The sequence below is a fragment of the Bombus flavifrons genome, chromosome 1 (genome assembly GCF_040668555.2).
Source record: "Bombus flavifrons isolate JBK064 chromosome 1, iyBomFlav1_principal, whole genome shotgun sequence".
Lineage (NCBI taxonomy): Eukaryota > Metazoa > Arthropoda > Insecta > Hymenoptera > Apidae > Bombus > Bombus flavifrons.
Genome location: NC_138442.1, coordinates 4,464,576 through 4,482,835, shown reverse-complemented (window position 1 = coordinate 4,482,835; position 18,260 = coordinate 4,464,576). Strand labels below are relative to the sequence as shown.

Below are 18,260 nucleotides of genomic sequence, written 5' to 3'. Positions count from 1 at the left end.
TATGCAAAATTATGACAATTCATGTATATGCTGTTATAAATATTGTACATTATTTTAATTTATGATTATGATAGTGTTAAAGCTTGTTATATTGTTAAAGCTATCAATATGTAAATAATATATAAACTTATTGCACAGAGGAGATTTGATTGAGTTTATTGATGAAACATTCGATTTTCATTGCATGTCTAATATAAAGCCAACATTAACATTGGCATACTTTGTAAACATAAAACAAAACTAAAATAAAATGCACAAAATACATATTACTTTTCATAATGACGATATATTTTCATTATCAATATCGGAATATCAAAAGATGAAAGCATACTTTTCTTTTACTATTAAGTAAAAATTCAGTCATTTGCAACTGTGCATTTTTTAAAACAGAATACATTCCAAACAATTTGAAATTGTTACATCACAGATATTATTAAATTAAAATTGTTAATATATTAAAACTATATAAATTGAAATTATTTTATTAAAATGTTCGTGCTTTGAAAACTATTTTAAATGTAAAGCCATGAGAATTGAGATATTTTTCAACTTATGAATTTTATAGATATAATGAGTTTTGTACATTGAATTAAAAATGAAGTATGTAACTTGTTCCATATATATACATATAATTCAATTTTATTATAAGTGTAAATAAAATAAAGATTTATTCTTTATTTATCTTTTTACGAGTATTGTAACTTGTAGAAAATCTACTTGTAATTATCAAACTTATCGCCATAAATCTGTTGAAATTACTACTTGGCAATACACGCAATAAAACTATTAAAATAAGCTAATAGAAAAAAATCGAAGTATTTATATTAATTCTTGTATTAAAGCTGTATTGTTGTATTTTATATATTTATTCACATTAATTATTCTTTAGCACTTATTAAATGACGCAATAAAAATAATATTTAGATAAATAAATACGCAATAAATTATACAGAAATGCTGTTAATATATGTAATTAAATGAAATAAGATACACTGTGTTTTTAAATATATATTCCCTGATACATTTACAAGATATAACACGATTGTTATTCAATTGTCCACGTTTTCCATAAAGATTTTTCCTAATAATGCAGAAAAATTAATTATATATATATTGTATAATATGTGACATTCTAATAAAACTTACACTTGAAATTTCATTGTTGTATAAATCTTGGTAATTTTTTAAAAGTCCTGCAGTTTCATCTTCCAATTTCTTTATCATATTCTGAATCTTTTTTAGCTTTAAACAATCTTCATTGTGTTGAATTTGTGCTTTTTCTAAATTATCTTTACATAACTTCTTATTACTGTAATTAAAAATCTTTTTTAGATCCAAGCAAAAGTAATCCTTTATTTAAAATAGCATAGGAAATTTTAACTCTAAATCACCTTAATAATTGAGTATTTAAATTACGTAAAGGAGAGAGACGTTCATCACACTGTGCTTGAAGTTCATTTATTTCATCTTCTTTATCATGATCCTTTTGAACTACTAATCTTTTCTCAGATTCTGCAACATCTGTTCTGAGAGTATCAACTTGTTTCTTTATAGTATCCTCTTGTACTTTTATTTTTCTGAAAACAGAAAATAGAAAAAAGCTGAGAGTGCAATAAATTAATACTTAAGGAATTCTTAATGAAGATTAAAGAAAAATTATTTAATCACTTTAATCGATCATGTATATCTCGAACTTCAGTGAACTTTTCCAATAGTTCTTGGGTAAAAGCCAATTCATTTTTTTGCTGTTCAATCAAACATTTTTTATCCTGGAATGCTGCCTGTATTGTTTCACGTTCCTTGACTTTAGCACTTAGCTGTTGTTCTAATTCACTTAAACGCTTTTGATATCCTTCAGGAGATTTTACAATTTCTGATTGCAATTCTGTTATTGTTTTATTTGACTATAATTATATATTGTAATCATTATGTAACATAATACATACAAATAATTTCAATTTTCAGATGTTAATTTACCTTTAATGCCTGTGCTTTATAAGTTCCACAAAGTTCCACTGTCTTTTGCTTTTCCTCTTCTGCAGCTGTTATCTTTGCCGCTAATTCAATTTGTTTTTTATTATTCTTCTCACGTTTAGACTGTAGCTTTTGAATTTCAGCAATAAGCTAAAGAAGAATAGATCAATATGATATAAATAATTTATAATATAAATACAAACTGAATTTGCCAATAATAGTACCTTTTCCTTTATTGATAGTTGTTTTGCTACATGCAATGCCTTGTCATTTATAGCTTGTAATATTTCATTTTTCTTTTCTACCATATCGTGTAAAATCTTTGCCCGGTTCTGAATTTCAATAACTTTATCTTCTATATCTGATTCTTTATTAGTTGCGTACAATATGAAATTTGCAAGAAATTTTGCTTGTTTCCGTACTCTTTTTGATCCTGAATGATACAATCATTTTTCATTAAAGTGACAAATATTATTTATAACATTTTAAGTTTATAATTAAATACTACCTGGACTGGTAATATCTGTAATACACAGATCTTTTAAATATATTCTATCACATATTTGAACCATAACAACATGCAAATTTATGAGTGCAATTATAGTAGAATCTTCACAGTATGACATTATGTCCCGTTGTTCTATTGTTGCCTATAGTAACATTAAATTTGGTGTATTGTACTTTGTATTGTATTTTTTTGTATAATTATATTTGTATTTGAATAACAAATAATATATTTCTTACATTATCAATTGCATTAACATCAATGTGAAACCTTCTTAGAAATGTGTCAATCAGGTTTACAATAAATTCTTCTGTCGGATTTTTTAAATCATTTATGCTTGACGGAAGATTAGCTTCAGTTAAAATACTATGAATCTTTTCTATATCTAAATCCATGTTTCGTATTCAAAGACTTTCGTACTTAGAATACGAATTGTTCTTGCTTTACCTTTATGAGACAGTTACAGATAGTTTCATTTCAAACATGTTCGAATTTATTTATAACACATGCGCAAATGATGTCCAACTATTCCTTATAGCAAGTTTTCAATTGAAATTTTCATATCAATCTCCTAATATCTACTTGTATTTATTAAATATATAAGTTCATAAATTAACATATATCAAATTAAGATCTATAACTAATTTTCTATAAAATTTTTCATGTAAATGCATTAAATGCGTTTTTCATATTTTAGAAAATGAATTTATTTAAAATACTATACATATATATATATATATATATATATATATATATATATATTATGTGTAATACTCAAAAATTTATCAATATTACACGCGAAATATTATTTGCCATGATTTATACATGAAAAGAAATATTAAACAAAATTTAAGTCCTATTAACAATTTAAATGTCATTACAAAATTCAATATTATATTTCAATGTACATATTTATAAAATTATAACGATAATATTACAGGATTGTTATGACTTCATTAAATTAGCCTAGTTAACTAATTTAGTCACAAATTATTTACAATCAGTAAACACTTCTCTTTTTATAAAAGAAATGACATATATGTATATTGTTAAATTGGTAACACTGAATCGTAAGCATATAGCATAGCAGAACCTTTACATATGATAGGCTACGTCACCAACGAATTTGTACATAGATTTTGTGTTACATATTTTTCTATTTCCGTGACTAATTCTCAGACAACAATCATTTTAATGCTTTGTATTCTTTTAAACCAAGTGACTTAAGAAGTTTCCTCTTTAAAAATGGGATCTTCTCATAGTATCGAAATACCAGGAGGTGGCACAGAAGGTTACCATGTATTGAGGGTAAGAACATTTGTTGAAATAGTGTAGTTTATTTTATATGTTCATACTTTTTTTTATTTACCAAAATAAATCTTAAACTTTCAGTAATTAATATTTTGATATATATTATAAATTTACTATAGTTTAAGAAAAAATTTATTAAGTAATTTCATCACATATTAGATTATCTAAAAATTGGAAGCTTCAAGTTATTTTTCAATAAATGTAGCTATCTTTTTGTTAGATATTTAGTAAATTTGATTCGAACGTCATGACTGAAATAGGTACAGGAAGGTTCTCCTGGTCAGAAAGCTGGACTGGAAGCATTCTTTGACTTTATTGTATCTATTGGAAATACACGCTTGGTATGTGTTCCATGATACCTATTGATACTTTATATCAATAGAATTTATTAAATTTATATAAAGTTTAAAGTAGAAGAATAATTTATTCTTACAGGATCAAGATAATGATACGTTAAAGGAGCTTCTCAAAAATGGTGTAGATAAAAAACTAACACTTACAGTATACAGCAGTAAAACACAATCTGTAAGACAAACTGTTATAGTACCTAGTCTCACATGGGGTGGACAGGGTCTCCTTGGTGTTAGTGTAAGGTTTTGTTCTTTTGAAGGTTCCAATGAAAATGTTTGGCATATTCTTGTAAGTATAACCACAATTAAGTCAGAAAAAGTTGAAAAGTACATAAAAAGACAAATTTTTCAAATTATGTTTTGTAGGAAGTGCATCCATCTTCTCCAGCTGAATTAGCAGGTCTACGTCCATTCACAGATTATATTATTGGTGCTGATTCAGTTTTACACGAGTCTGAGGATATATTTACTTTAATAGAAGCACATGAATCACGACCTTTGAAATTGTACATATATAACACAGAAGATGATTCTTGTAGAGAAGTTACAATTACACCCAATCATACTTGGGGTGGAGAAGGAAGGTAAATTTGTTAACCTAACATAAGTATTTCAAAATATTACTGTAATTCATATCTTACAAATATTTTTTACACTTTTATAGTTTGGGTTGTGGAATTGGTTATGGATATCTGCACAGAATACCCATTAGAAATATTCAAGAGCATAAATCAAATAATTTGTATACAGTATGTGCCAATTTGAAATGTCACAAGAAATTTATCAAAGTATTATAACTAAGTTCTATTTCTTCCTTTTGTAGTCTCATGTTAAAGCTGCTAATCCAAATCCAGTTACGTCAAGCATTACTCACACAGAAGGCAGTAATGTGATTATAAACATACCACCAGGTTTCTCTATTCCACCGAATTACATGTCAACACAAGAAAATGTTACAAAATCCGAAGTTGAAACTACTTCTACTACAATGGTGCAAAATATATACACATCGAATGTGCAAACATATACTATGCCTCAATTGAATCCTGCTGCTATTGGAGGATCTACTACTACTAATTCTGTGTCTCATGTTATGCCTAAACAAACTGTTGTAAATACGACATGTAGTAAGTATCCATAAATTATAATTAATAATAATTATTTCAAATAAATAAATTATATTCAAGTTAAATAAGTAAATTATATTCAAGTAATTATATTCAAATAATTATTTCAAATAAGTAAATATAATGACATTATTTTTATTCAGATAATGATCCTATCATGCCATCGTCACATCAAAATACAATGCCGAATATACCTGGTATGCCAACTACTCCACCTTTACCAACTTTTACTACTAATGCGACAGGTTTAAGCGAAGCAACTGGTGTTGTCGGTACGCCGAAAGATTTCACAACTGTACAGAGTGATATATCACCACCAGTACAGTTTAATGTGCCTCAATCTCATGTAGTAACGACGCCCATATCGTTACCCGGGATGCCACCTATTACCGTTAGTGCAAGTCTACCACAAAATTCTTCTTTCTATCCATCTGTCCTCCAGCAAAATGAATTGAGTGGTGTTAGTACAGCTCCTACATTTACGGTGCCACCAACAACAACGCAGTAACGATTATGTTATTTCTAATGAAAAAAGTATCTGTTTTATAATAAAGTAAATATTGAAGAATAAAGGTAAAGTAAAGAGCGTAATGTATCTATTGCAAATATATGTATTATTATACTTTATGCATTTATACTTTATTATTTGTTTAAACGTAATGTATACAAATTTTCAGACATGCAGGGATAAATTATGTAATTCTGTACATAGATAAGGAATATTGACTACTTAAACTAAAGTCAAATTAAAACATTTCAAAAAGTATTAAATCTTAACATATTACTTGATCTATTTCTTCTTATATTTTGTCGTTGTTGATACTTATGTATAACAATAAATATTATTTTTTAATCATTAAACTTTATATATATGTAATGTATGTGCAGACTAAAAGTTTGAATTTGTTATTAAATAAAGGAATAAAACATTTACATATTAATGAAATGGATTTTATTTAAGATTCAGAAATTAATAGTGATTTAAATTTCAGCAATTATTTTTAACAATGTTGACAGCACAATAAATGCAAATATATCTTTCTCAAAATATGAATTGTATGTCTGCTAATAAACACGGAAACAACATTGGAAAACGTTTATACAGCAAAATCAAAACTATCATTTTGAACAAGAATCATTTATTAAATATTGTACAGATTGATCTTGTATCAATTGTTATTGTGTAAATATCAGAATAACAGATTTTATTTTAATAATTAAAACTGCTAGTATTCTTCTTAGAATTTCTTCTCCACAATTTTGATATTGTTTAAATAATTATTTCAACATCAATTAATTCCTCTTCACTTGGGAGATTGATTTTTGATGGATCTATTAGATTTGGATCAATTGGTGGTAAACCATGTTCTTCTCTGTAACGAAGTTGCAAATATGCTTCTCGTTGAGCCCAATCTTGCAAAAATGGGTCTGGTGCATAACCAATTATAAGAGCACCAAACACCAAGGACACGGATACAGATATAAAGAATGTTACATGCATGGCTTGCCTATCAGCTTTCTGATCTTCGTCATAAAATCCATAGCTGGCCCATGCTTTTTTTACCTCATACGTACTTTCTTTTTCAGAATTTTTAACTGATACATCACTTCGGTGTATTCTGTTACATATATTGTTTTCTTTCGGCCTTAGAAACGTCAATCCGCTCTTAATTCCTCGAGAACGGATGAATCGTAGTAGAGTTGACATCTTCCTTTAATAAGAACTTATTTTTTCTAACAAAATACCGTTCTTCTATGTATTCGTTAGTTTATTATGAGATAGTTACCAATATATCGTAACAATTTCAGAAACCAAAATTAGATACTCGCGTACATGTATGTACAAGATGACGTCCAACTTTCAAGGTTAGAAATTAACCTAACCTAACATTCAGAGGAACATATGATACGGCGCCTTGATTTTAAATTTGAAAAAGGTAATCATCAATTTGATGATTACGGCTTGAAGAGGGTAGATTTTGTAAATAAATCAGAAAAGTATTAATATCCGAAAAGAATATAATAAACTATGATAAATATTCAGGATTATATTTAAAATTAAAAATAATATTAGCTTCACACATATTTACTTTGTAGATTTTCAAATCTAGTAACTTATCATGCTTTTACTTTTGAAGGAATATTTTTACATTGATGACAAAATTTATGGAATAGAAATTTATTTCAATTCATGATACAATTATTTATTTTGTACAGTATTTTCCTTATCATATGTGTTTTTATGCTCGTTATGGATCACAGATTGATATATCTCTTGCCATAAAAGATTATTCAAATCTTTTGTATTTTCTTCATTTGAATAAGAAAAGTGATGGATATACACTCCTTTATATATATCTAATATTATTATTAAGGATATAGTTTTATATATATAGAATGCATCAGTAAAAACTATCACCTGAAATAAGTCGTTATCTATTGACTTTATCAAAAAATCTATAAAATGAAATTTATTATATTTCAGGAGTCCAACCAGAAGATTACATTTTGATTTTCCAATACCTTATACTATCTGAGATATTAAGGCAGCTTTGACATAACATTTAATCGTTCCAGCTAAACATTTTCTATAAGTTTAGCAGATATTTTAACTTTAATTTATCAAATTTAATGTATGAAGCAAAAATAAATAATAATGAATGATGCAAAATATGTTTACATTGCCTTTGTCTTTCATGCATTAAATGTTACAAATTAAAGTTCGAATATATGCCCAACTAATATTTTTTCGATATAAATAGATTAATACTTTTTTATAGGGAATGCCAAAATAGATCGATTACTGTATTTAAAACTGTATGATCCCATTTAAAAAAATGGATACCATCCTCATATAACCTCCACCTAACCATCACCAAAATACTAATTATACCAGATTATGTTCCTTAAAACCACTTACTTCTTGTCTGAACCATTTTTTCATATAATAAAATTATATACTTTTCATACTATATATATATACACATACATGTGTGTGAAATGCCAAATTTTGTTTAAATTACAGGAATTTTATAAGTTAAAAGGATACTTCCTGTAATATTCTCTTTAAGCTTTCCAAAATCCCATCGTATTCCAGTTAATTCTCTATATAATGCATATTTTCTTCTGTAATTACAAAAAAAAGAACAAAAAAAAACAAAATCTTATTAGTATTAAGGCATAATACAAATGTGAATGAGCATAGTAAAATATTAATAAATTATAACCAGATACAAACCTTCCTTGATCTAGTAATTCTTGATCCTGTATGTTTCGTTTACATGTTTTAAGTTTATTTCTTTGCAATTCCAATTGTTGACATTCTTCCAAAAATTTATTTTTCTCTGCATCCAACTCTGTCTTTAAAAAGTATTAAATTTTTATTTCTGCTGTATTATTTTATAACAATGTAATATACAAAAATAACAAACAATTACTATGTGGTCTAAGTGCTTAGATAAAACATGATTTTTATATTCCAATGTTTGTTTTTCAGACTGAAGGGTATCCCTCATAGAAGTTATTTTTGATGTTAAATCTGTGATCTTTATTCCATCTTCTGAAAAAGAAAATACCTTTATTTGTACACAAAAAGTACGATACAACTAATATAATAAATTACCGCTAAAGTCTTGATTTCGTTTATTTTTGATATGATCGATTAACTTGATCTGATTCTGCAGTAAATCCTTAACTTGTAAATCCGAAATTTTTATATGATTTTCCTTAAGCGTCATTATTTCATTCATTATTACATTTACATTAATGTCACTGTTAAAACATTTGGTAAAAATGAGAAAACTATAAACACAAATTTATAATGTCAGTTATCTTCCGTTACAAATTTTGAAACGTCACTATGTATTACTGCCAATAATACTATCAAAATATCCCAAAGTCGCCTCAAAGCGAGTTGGGGATTTTAATCAATATGCCACGATTACGCTGCGATAAAACAAAATTACGATTAAGAAAATAGATAAGATTATATACAGGGTGTAATTTTAATTGATCCATGCAAATATCTCCTAAACTGTACATTATTCGGAAAAGTATTTCAAGTAATACTTGTGCTCTTTCAAGGAAAATATCTTATGATGACGGTGAAGGTGTTCTCGAGATGTCAAGGAGATATCTGTTTTTTTTTTTTTTTTTAATGGAACTATATGTTTACATTTAGCCATGTTTATAGACCATGGGTCGAATTTATTGACCTATAAAATGTTGGTTTTTAAAAGTCATTCGGGTTCACTCATTCCCATTTAAAGCTTATCTTCGTCAAATATGTATAGAATTTGTTTTCTATGTCTTATATTTGAAAGGGCAGCTTTGTACATCGATGCAATGAGCTATTCTCTTCATAAACAACAGTTCTCCACCTTCTGAAAAGTTGCAGAACTAATTTGTTGGCAGGCATTCCTTGTGCGAATCTCTACATTAAATTTTTAGGAGTGGTTAGTTCCTTCCAATAAACTTGTTCCCTTGTGAAACCTTACAAAGAGAGATCTAAAGGGGTTAAATCTGGAGATCTTGATGAGAAGAGAATTTTACTTTCTTTTCCAGATACATGTTATTCAGAGTTATATAAACTCGGCGGTCATTATGTATGGAAGCACAATCATATTAAAACCATATCCTGGTAGCGTATGGAACGTTTTCAAGAGGATTTTGTAATTTGTTAGTTAAGAAAGTATTGTATCGGGCTTCAGTTAATGTTCCATTAAATAATTTAAATTCACTAAGTGACCTGTCACTATGCCGTACCATACATTTAACGATCATTGGCGTCGACAATCAACCGATCTCTGCCAGTGTGGAGGTTTCATCGACCCAATAATTGCTGCTATATCTATTCAATAGTCCACTATTCTTGAACGTGGTTTCGTCAGATGTGTAACATGTGACATGCCATGATATTTGAAATATTTTTACAATATTTGCCGACTGATATGAGAGTTGTGTGCTGATATGGAATTTAAAGAAATTACTGCGAGTACTGCTTCTGTCATGACTGCTGTCTACGACGTTATCGGTGCAAATTTCCTCCCCTAGCCGGTGATCAGGAAATCTTTCTCGACGCAACCATGCATTTGCCCTATAATCTTTCTGACACTCTCCTGGAATCGAAATCATGCTAAGAATTTCGCTAGGCGTATAATTACTCATCGCAAACTGAATTATTATCGAAATGAAGGATATGTGATGCTATAATAATACTAATCCCTTCGAAGCAAATACTGTGAAATAGTAATTCCAGTAGTGTGAGACGCACCACTTGTGTGAGTGACGCGTCATGTCTATGACTGATTATTACGACGAGGAAAATGGTCTAGTCGTATGTAGAGCAGGTTTAGAACAGCTGTAAATGGCTTTGAATAATCTTTAAAAATTAACGTTTTATAAGTCAATAAATTCGTCTCGAAGTGAGCTACAAACCTGGTTAAATGAAAATGTAGAGTTGCACTTAAAAAAATAAAGATCACCTTCACATCCTGAAACCTCTGGTTAGATAAACCTGATGGTCATCATAGAATATTTCCTCGAAACAGGATAAATTTTATTAATAATGTGAAGTTTAGGAGATACTTATGAAGATGGATTAAAATGAGAAATGCTTTATATAAAATGTTTATATACAATAAATGTTATATTTTTTAATTAATTTTTTAATTAGTTAAAAAAAATATTTGTTTAACTTCATTAGAGAATTTTTAGGATTAAAATCAAAATTTCCTTTTTACATCAAATCTTCATTTAATGACATATATGCTAATCATTTATAACAATAAATGTCTTACTATAATAAAAGTGTACTAAACATTAGTGATTATATTTAAGATTTAGATGTAGTTCATTTATGATATTGTAACTTATAATGGCACATAAAAAGAAAATATCATGTAAAATAAAGTACAATGTAGGGGTACCTAATTATATAGGTATCATTGATATTTTTAGGTATCCTTGGTATTTTTAGGTATCATTGATATTGATAGGTATCATGATATTTTAATAACATCTATATTGTCTAAATGTATAATGTGTATTATGTTCTTGAAACATAATATGTTCATAGACATTTTTGTTTCAAAGAAATTTTGCTCTTTTAAGAATCAGTTATGTCTAAATCACATAAAGAATTTCTTTTTAAATTATTACTCAAATATAATTTCTCGAAACATTAATACATTATAAATACTGTAGGTTGACAAAAATTATTTACGAACTTAGTACTTTTTTGTCTAACATTTGCGTCCATTATGTGTCGCAAGATATTGAGCAGTTTATAAATGTCAAAATAGTTTATTGTTATATAATTATCATGCATATTAATTATAAAAGTAAAAATCTCAATGTTCTTGTATGTTATTATAAGAAAATATCAAGAACCCATTATATAATACTTAAAAATATACATATAAAACGTTCTTAAGTAGTGATCAACATCAAATTGGAATAATTAATAATTATAAATAATGTTTATTCGTTTGCTTTGTTTCAAACGTTTTTGTCTACTGAATTTAAAAGTTAAGTCTTATTGTTAAATTGTAAATCAATAAAATTGAAAGTGTACATCTTACAAAAGTAACAAAAGAGAAAGAAAGATAAAATACTAGTGGCCATAATGTTGATGTGATTCATATTACGTGAAGAATGTAAACTCATTTTAAGTTCAGATAGAAAAAAAGCGAAATTTTACTTTGTAAACATTTGAATTGTGTTTGAAGAACAGAGACAAAATTATAATTTTCGATATAATATATGTAATTAAATAACAAATTTTAGTAGTTAGCTATGTGTTGACTAGAATTGACCTTCTTTTAACTGATAATCTTAAAATTCAATTATCATTTTCTCAAGTGTGAACTACATATCACTAAAATATTATGGCCCATATAATGAATATATAACAAGATAAGTTTTACATATAGGTTTGCATATTAAAATGTAATCTTTTATCATTTATCTAATTTTTAACGTTAAGATATTATGTCACTTCATTCGTAAAAGGCACTTGCTTAACATATTTAATCACAATTTTTTGAGATCAACAATCGTCATTCAATAGATTCACGTTCATAGATATTTTTTGAGAAATCAAAATGTTTGATATCCGTATATTTTCTCTATTATTTTGAGCATTACTTGATTCTGATGTTGAACCATTATTATTATTGTTATTATTATTTTCTTGAGTCGAGTCGTTAGATGAAGAAGGATTATTTGCTTGAACTAAAATTGTGTTCAAACTATTATCCGCTTGTTCGATTTCATACCCTGCTAAATTTCCATTTGTAACTTCATGTGCTAGTTGCCTATAAAAACATGATTATGGTTATATAACAAGAAACAAAAGTGTTCTGTTCTGAAACACTAAATATCTACTTACTCTAGCATCAAATTATTAGATCGATTATCGGTTGGTTCAGACACAGGATGTTGTTGTCCTATTGCATCTATGTTATCATTATTCATGTCATATTCATAATTAGAATTCGTACGAACCCAACTCGGAGGTACGAAACTTACTGCACGCACAAGATCATTCTTATCCTTCAAAATTTTATTATTGTTGAATGGTACAGGAGATGACCCTTCTTTGCATCTAATGAAAGGACCTGTAAAATATTAAGTTATAAAGGAATTATATTAAACATCATATTAACATTTTCAATGTAATATACATAATTCTATACATATTATTACCGCGTTGAACAGCCCGCAGTTAATTCAGCGTTCAAGTAGGTAGGTATACTGTAATGAAATAATTGTGTTTTTCGTATAAAAAAAATTAACCGTTTTAATCACGGTTAGTAACTTCAAACATATAAGAAAATGTTAAAAATTAAGACAAAGAAGCTACAATCTACAGTGCTCGTGTATCTTTATTTACAATTGTTTGTGTTTGTAACAAGTGTTTATTTTAATAGAAATATCGATTGCAGAAAAGAATACGTAAAACAAAGTAGCTTTGAACGAACAAATGAATAAGATTATAGAATAAGCTTCTAATCTACCCACTTATTAGTAGCAAATAATCGCCGCGTCTTCGTGTTATTTAAAATGGATTTTTTTTAGTGCTGCACTAATTAATATGAATGTGTACTTTAGTACTAACGGTGTTTGTAACAATCTGTATTACTCACTATTTTCCAATGGCGGGGCAGTCGGTTCGATCACGCCAAGTTCATCGTGCGGTTTTACCATATTTCTTTGCCGCTTTGATCTTCCTAGAAAACATTTTATACAATTGCATTTTGAAATTTATTTTCCAAATAATTTTATGTATTATATGTTTTTAACATATTTGTAAATATTTAGGATCTGTTACTTACGTCTTTTGAAAAGTAATATACCAAAAACAGCTATTATACCAAATAGGAATGTTCCAATTACTGAGTAGATAATAATAGTGTTGTCCAGTCTAACTACTTCTGTATAAAACAAAGGAAAATTAGTACACAAAAATTATGATAGCAAATATAATTTTCATCGAGTTAATTTTTCCTTTACTTACTGGGTATATCTTGTTGAGCGTTAGTTTTTCTACAAAATAATGCCATTTCTCCTGTACCAAGTTTTTCGGCGATGTAGCTGTAATTATATCAGGGTTAATAAATATCAAATAAATCGTAATCATGTATGAATATTTAGCAAGAAAATTAAAAAATAAACCACAGAAAAAGATAAATGACTAGTAAAATATATATATACCCAGTCAGGCAGGGGCCGCATTGAGAGGGATCCCTTGATTTCTTTTCATGATTTTCCATTCTATTATACCTGTTACATTGGGTATAATCAACGCACCGTTCCGATACATGATAGCAGTATTGTTTATCGGAACAGTCACCATCATCACGACAAAATCTTTCCTCTATCGTAGCCTACAAAAAAGTTGATTTTCAAAATTTTATTTCCATATTATTAGTTTGTCCGAAAAATTTCTTTCGTTTTATAAGGAAATAATAGACGCACAATGTTTTTTGTTTTATATTAATTTATTGAATTATGCACGAACATAATAATAGAAATATAACGAAATAGATCATACCTAATTCAACAAAATAATATAAAACAGAAATTGTTGTTCATTTATTATCATCTTATGAAACAAAAGAAACTTTTCGGATAACCTAATAATTATAATAATAATATCAGTTATATTTCAAAAGATATTACTTTGAAAAATAAAGTTATTATTGTAGTAGACATAAAACTTAACTACAATATTTTTTATAAGGAGTCTTATAAGAAATTAACTATCTTTCTAACAAAAGCATTTTATATTAATAAATTTGCAATTACCTATGACAGATCGCTACATATTACTCCACATTACTTTCACACATTGCTTCCATTATTTTTCTATAAAGCATCATTTATTCTGGCAAAAAAATATTGTATACAAATTTAAAAATCTTAAAACGATAACGTAATTACGTTCTTTTTGTATAAGTTTTCGTTCAAACGTTCCAAATTGATAATCTATGTGGAATTATTAATTGCTATCAATTACCAAAGTATATGAATTTAGTAAGAAACTATTACATTAAAAAGTCAGGGTGATTCTCAATTTTTTTGTATGTTACTCTTATAAACTGGGTGTGGAACGCACGGCACTTCCGGTTTAATAAAGCCCAAGGACTCTGGACAATTTTTTACGACTTACGACTTACATTTCGATTTCAAACTCTCACACTCTCAAAGAATTATTCTTCTAAATTTTGATTTGCTCAAATATTAACTAATACAAATAGGTAATACAAATTCACGATCACGATTAATTTTATACAACAATATAATAAAAACAAATAGAATAAAACAAATATCTGTTTTTTCTTTATTATATATCACGTATATATTAATTCCCTTACTATATTACGTAATTTTATAAATGTTTGCCTTTAAAACTTTAATAATAATTTATTGAAACATTTTTAACTTTAAATTTAATAAAGTTCGATAAACAATAAACATATAAACATGCGCCAAAAAATATGAAATTCTGAAATAAAGATCATATTACCACTATTTTTCTATGATGTATTTTTTCTATAGAAAGAAGAAAAATTAGATTGTATCGTTCGAAATATAGTTTTATTAATACATCACAATTCTTTGAAAACTTCAGAAATAAATATTAAAAAGAATTATATCTTCGTTTACAAAAAGGAAGAATAGTGTACAATTTTGTTAATATTTTCGATTAATTGAATAAAAACATATAGGAGGGTTATTCTGTAGTTTTGATCTGTCATTCAACCGCCATCTTGTTAGCGAGTAACCGCCATCTAATAGTTCACCATACAACCTAAAATGGTGGTTAACTAAAACCTGTATATAATGATTTTAAACTACTATTTTGACTATGATATAAACTCACATGAATATGAATATATGAACAGTTATTATCGCCACTTCTAAATATCTACAGCAATTTCCTGCATAAAGTGTAAAATTGTAAAAATTATGTAATACAAACAATTTTTTGCATTTTTTATAAGCACAACTTTTACATTATTGTTGTAAATTAAATGTTCTAAAATTTAACACTGAAATTTATTCCACTTGTAATACTTGCTAAAGTACGTGTCACATGTTGTTAGACATCGCAAGAAAAACATAATCGTGAGTGTACCAAATTACGGTATTTATAATATAATAAGGGAAATAAGAATAGTACACGTCATATTTGATAATACCCCTTCCCTTGATAAATAATCTTCTTGGACTATATCTATGTTACGCTAAATTCATAATAAAATTATGTATTATATCATTTACTTTAGAATTAACATCACATTATATATATGTATGTTAACTGACAAATTTTGAATTCAATAACAGTGTGTAAATATTTAAAATCGATAAAATAAAGAAAAGTCGTTTGATGAATTTAAAAATATTTTAACGGAAGATTGAAATTTCATTGTCACACATTCAATTTCCCGTAAACAAAGCAAAAAGCACTCTTATCTGTCAACTGATAAAGTATGATTTCGCTATATGAAAAATCTATCGTTGCAATTTGCAATAACCTATAATAAAAAAGAACAGAAGGATGTTATGCAATTGAAAATTATTAATATAGAATACCAGAAAGTTTAATATTAGAATTGCCCCCTTTATTTCTTTCCGATATCTTATTTCTATGATGGTCGCAGAGATTCCCGGGCCAAAAAGAAAAAAGTGGTGGTTGAGTGAGTCATCGTGGCGCGTTGATGTGGTACTGAGAATTGTGGAACATATTCCGGTTCTAGCAACAAGATCAGTGCGATTTCGTCACGATACTACGCATTATTAAAATTTCGTTATATTCCTCATTTACTTTACTTTATTATTAAACTTTATTTCAGTAAAAGTAAACAAAACTGAGCGCTTGTTATCAGTAACAATTGCCGCGTTCTTCATTGGCACAATAAAAACAAGTCTGTTTACAAAGGAACACGATCGTTCATGAAATCGAATGTAACTTACAGATTTAAAAGAAATATATTAGGAATAATCAAATCCAGAAAAGATGATGAAATCATAACTTGGAGTTACGAAAATTTGTAAAAATCTTATATCTAACTTTTAGTGTTATTCTAGACAGTGAATAAATAGAACAATCTAGAACAGGTAGAGGGACATTTAACCACATCAGTGGGATATTTCATTCTCCCCATCATCATCATATGCATATCATTATCGCTATCCCTGCATGTTTGCAAAAGGACTCTGTAAGTATGTAATATGTAACATACACGCACTATGACTGACATGTAATGTACCTCAAACTTGATTGTAGCACCAATTGAACAACTCAGATATATTTATATCAATGTATCATGCGTTGTATTGTAACGATATGTGAGCATGTTATAACCTGTTGATTTAGGTCATCTGATTCACCCGTGATTGGAAATTGTGATAGGTAAAAAAATTGGAAAATTCTAATGTTACTGTATTAGAGTTTTTTTTACTTACCATTGGAAGATATAATGTGGACGTATAAAGGTTGAAGATATGAGTTATTTTTGGGGATGTACTCGTATATGAGTAAGATTATTCCGTAGAATATTGACAGGTACATTCGTGCGCACAACTTCGCACGTAGAGACACTTGCACTGTTGGGAATCCACCTGCAATCTGTCGTTGTTCGTCGGCAGAACCGGCGTATACTGAACGTGTTCAAACCTGCTCACAGCAAGGCAGGTAGTGGGGGTGGTTGCCAGTAATGTAATAATACTATACCGGTCCCTCGTCTCTCACAAACAATGGACACTTTCGCTATGTACATATGTATATATTTAATATGTATATACTTAATTCGCTAGTTCGGGATAGAGTATATTTGTAAAAAATAACTGCGAATAAGATTGATTTTTAACTTAGAGTTAGAGTATATTTATTGTTTTGTATATTATAAATAATACGAAGATATTTATGTTTCTTAATGTTAAATTTGATTGATAATTATATTTTTAAGATTGTATTTTCTAAAGACAAAATTTTATAAGTATTCTCCTTATTGAGTTGTTTGAATTGAAGTTGTACTCACATTATTATCGATACGTGTGGCTTCGTTTTCAACAAAATTTTCAGTTGCAGTTTGTCTGCAGAAATATGGTCGTAGAGTTACCATACTTTAATACCTAAAGTTTAAGCGATGCAACAATTACATTTCACGAAATTTGAAGTATGTTACAAATATCAAATATTAAATATACATCGTACTATTAATCTATAAACGAATAAATGTATAAATATCTAGTTATTTTGTATGTATGATCTTTCTTATTCAAATTTAAATTAACCTCGAAAATAATTATAGTAGGGATAATTAATGTATTATATTAAATCTTCTATCATATTAAATTTTGTATTATATTGACCTTTAAATTGTAATTGATGTATTATATTAAATATAAAAATTCCTTTCGCGCAAAGAATATGAAATGTGATTTGTCACGTTCTTCTCCTTAAATGCAAATGTTATATTACTT

The 18,260-nt window shown here is 27.6% G+C and overlaps 5 protein-coding genes and 1 long non-coding RNA gene across 12 annotated transcripts; 2 read left to right on the top strand and 4 right to left on the bottom strand.

Annotated features, from left to right (window-relative positions):
• Positions 1 to 846: 846 nt before the first annotated feature.
• Positions 847 to 2,979, bottom strand: LOC138182816 (kinetochore protein Nuf2 homolog). Its single transcript, XM_069119072.1, has 8 exons — positions 2,719 to 2,979; positions 2,483 to 2,624; positions 2,199 to 2,407; positions 1,978 to 2,124; positions 1,669 to 1,904; positions 1,392 to 1,577; positions 1,147 to 1,309; positions 847 to 1,081 (listed from the first exon to the last, which is right to left on the bottom strand). Exons 1-8 carry the CDS (start codon positions 2,872 to 2,874, stop codon positions 1,046 to 1,048), a joined length of 1,275 nt encoding a protein of 424 aa, XP_068975173.1. The 5' UTR covers positions 2,875 to 2,979; the 3' UTR covers positions 847 to 1,045.
• A 569-nt stretch (positions 2,980 to 3,548) lies between these two features.
• Grasp65 (Golgi reassembly-stacking protein 2) lies at positions 3,549 to 5,889 on the top strand. The gene is made up of 7 exons (XM_069124400.1): positions 3,549 to 3,787; positions 4,051 to 4,131; positions 4,226 to 4,429; positions 4,507 to 4,724; positions 4,805 to 4,889; positions 4,964 to 5,267; positions 5,411 to 5,889. Exons 1-7 carry the CDS (start codon positions 3,725 to 3,727, stop codon positions 5,773 to 5,775), a joined length of 1,320 nt encoding a protein of 439 aa, XP_068980501.1. The 5' UTR covers positions 3,549 to 3,724; the 3' UTR covers positions 5,776 to 5,889.
• A 500-nt stretch (positions 5,890 to 6,389) lies between these two features.
• On the bottom strand, positions 6,390 to 7,125 carry NP15.6 (NADH dehydrogenase [ubiquinone] 1 beta subcomplex subunit NP15.6). The gene has a single exon (XM_069125223.1). It carries the CDS (start codon positions 6,973 to 6,975, stop codon positions 6,538 to 6,540), a length of 438 nt encoding a protein of 145 aa, XP_068981324.1. The 5' UTR covers positions 6,976 to 7,125; the 3' UTR covers positions 6,390 to 6,537.
• Positions 7,126 to 7,430: 305 nt separating this feature from the next.
• Positions 7,431 to 10,554, bottom strand: LOC138185689 (uncharacterized). 4 transcript variants are annotated; one of them, XM_069124875.1, is made up of 5 exons: positions 10,256 to 10,554; positions 8,699 to 8,826; positions 8,506 to 8,627; positions 8,317 to 8,393; positions 7,431 to 7,625 (listed from the first exon to the last, which is right to left on the bottom strand). In XM_069124875.1, exons 1-5 carry the CDS (start codon positions 10,431 to 10,433, stop codon positions 7,468 to 7,470), a joined length of 663 nt encoding a protein of 220 aa, XP_068980976.1. In that variant the 5' UTR covers positions 10,434 to 10,554; the 3' UTR covers positions 7,431 to 7,467. The 4 variants fall into 4 exon arrangements, with proteins under 4 accessions (XP_068980976.1, XP_068981030.1, XP_068981116.1 ...); XM_069124929.1 differs by having other exon boundaries at positions 8,705 to 8,826; XM_069125015.1 differs by lacking the exon at positions 10,256 to 10,554 and adding an exon at positions 8,890 to 10,218.
• An 883-nt stretch (positions 10,555 to 11,437) lies between these two features.
• On the bottom strand, positions 11,438 to 17,450 carry LOC138185492 (putative mediator of RNA polymerase II transcription subunit 29). Of its 4 annotated transcripts, none has more exons than XM_069124514.1 (7): positions 17,241 to 17,450; positions 13,983 to 14,155; positions 13,786 to 13,862; positions 13,604 to 13,702; positions 13,415 to 13,498; positions 12,658 to 12,886; positions 11,438 to 12,583 (listed from the first exon to the last, which is right to left on the bottom strand). In XM_069124514.1, the coding sequence occupies exons 1-7, from the start codon at positions 17,241 to 17,243 to the stop codon at positions 12,316 to 12,318; spliced, it is 933 nt and encodes a 310-aa protein (XP_068980615.1). In that variant the 5' UTR covers positions 17,244 to 17,450; the 3' UTR covers positions 11,438 to 12,315. The 4 variants fall into 4 exon arrangements, with proteins under 4 accessions (XP_068980615.1, XP_068980690.1, XP_068980772.1 ...); XM_069124589.1 differs by having other exon boundaries at positions 13,604 to 13,699; positions 17,241 to 17,449; XM_069124671.1 differs by having other exon boundaries at positions 13,604 to 13,696; positions 17,241 to 17,449.
• Positions 16,410 to 17,648, top strand: LOC138185942 (uncharacterized). Its single transcript, XR_011174756.1, has 2 exons — positions 16,410 to 16,993; positions 17,062 to 17,648. It is a non-coding gene; the product is annotated as an uncharacterized LOC138185942 (long non-coding RNA).
• The last annotated feature ends 612 nt before the right edge of the window (positions 17,649 to 18,260 follow it).

Coding starts and splice junctions, on each gene's coding strand:
- LOC138182816 (XM_069119072.1), bottom strand. CDS start 2,874: ATGGATTTAGATATAGAAAAGATTCATAGTATTTTAACTGAAGCTAAT. Junction 2,125..2,198: donor AACTATCAATAAAGGAAAAG/GTACTATTATTG, acceptor ATTCTTCTTTAG/CTTATTGCTGAAATTCAAAA. Junction 1,905..1,977: donor ATAAAGCACAGGCATTAAAG/GTAAATTAACAT, acceptor ATATAATTATAG/TCAAATAAAACAATAACAGA.
- Grasp65 (XM_069124400.1), top strand. CDS start 3,725: ATGGGATCTTCTCATAGTATCGAAATACCAGGAGGTGGCACAGAAGGT. Junction 4,725..4,804: donor ACTTGGGGTGGAGAAGGAAG/GTAAATTTGTTA, acceptor ACACTTTTATAG/TTTGGGTTGTGGAATTGGTT. Junction 4,890..4,963: donor AATCAAATAATTTGTATACA/GTATGTGCCAAT, acceptor TTCCTTTTGTAG/TCTCATGTTAAAGCTGCTAA.
- NP15.6 (XM_069125223.1), bottom strand. CDS start 6,975: ATGTCAACTCTACTACGATTCATCCGTTCTCGAGGAATTAAGAGCGGA.
- LOC138185689 (XM_069124875.1), bottom strand. CDS start 10,433: ATGAGTAATTATACGCCTAGCGAAATTCTTAGCATGATTTCGATTCCA. Junction 8,394..8,505: donor GAATTACTAGATCAAGGAAG/GTTTGTATCTGG, acceptor TTGTAATTACAG/AAGAAAATATGCATTATATA. Junction 7,626..8,316: donor TAAAGAGAATATTACAGGAA/GTATCCTTTTAA, acceptor TAATAATATTAG/ATATATATAAAGGAGTGTAT.
- LOC138185492 (XM_069124514.1), bottom strand. Junction 13,703..13,785: donor CGCTCAACAAGATATACCCA/GTAAGTAAAGGA, acceptor TGTTTTATACAG/AAGTAGTTAGACTGGACAAC. Junction 12,584..12,657: donor TCTAATAATTTGATGCTAGA/GTAAGTAGATAT, acceptor ATGTTTTTATAG/GCAACTAGCACATGAAGTTA.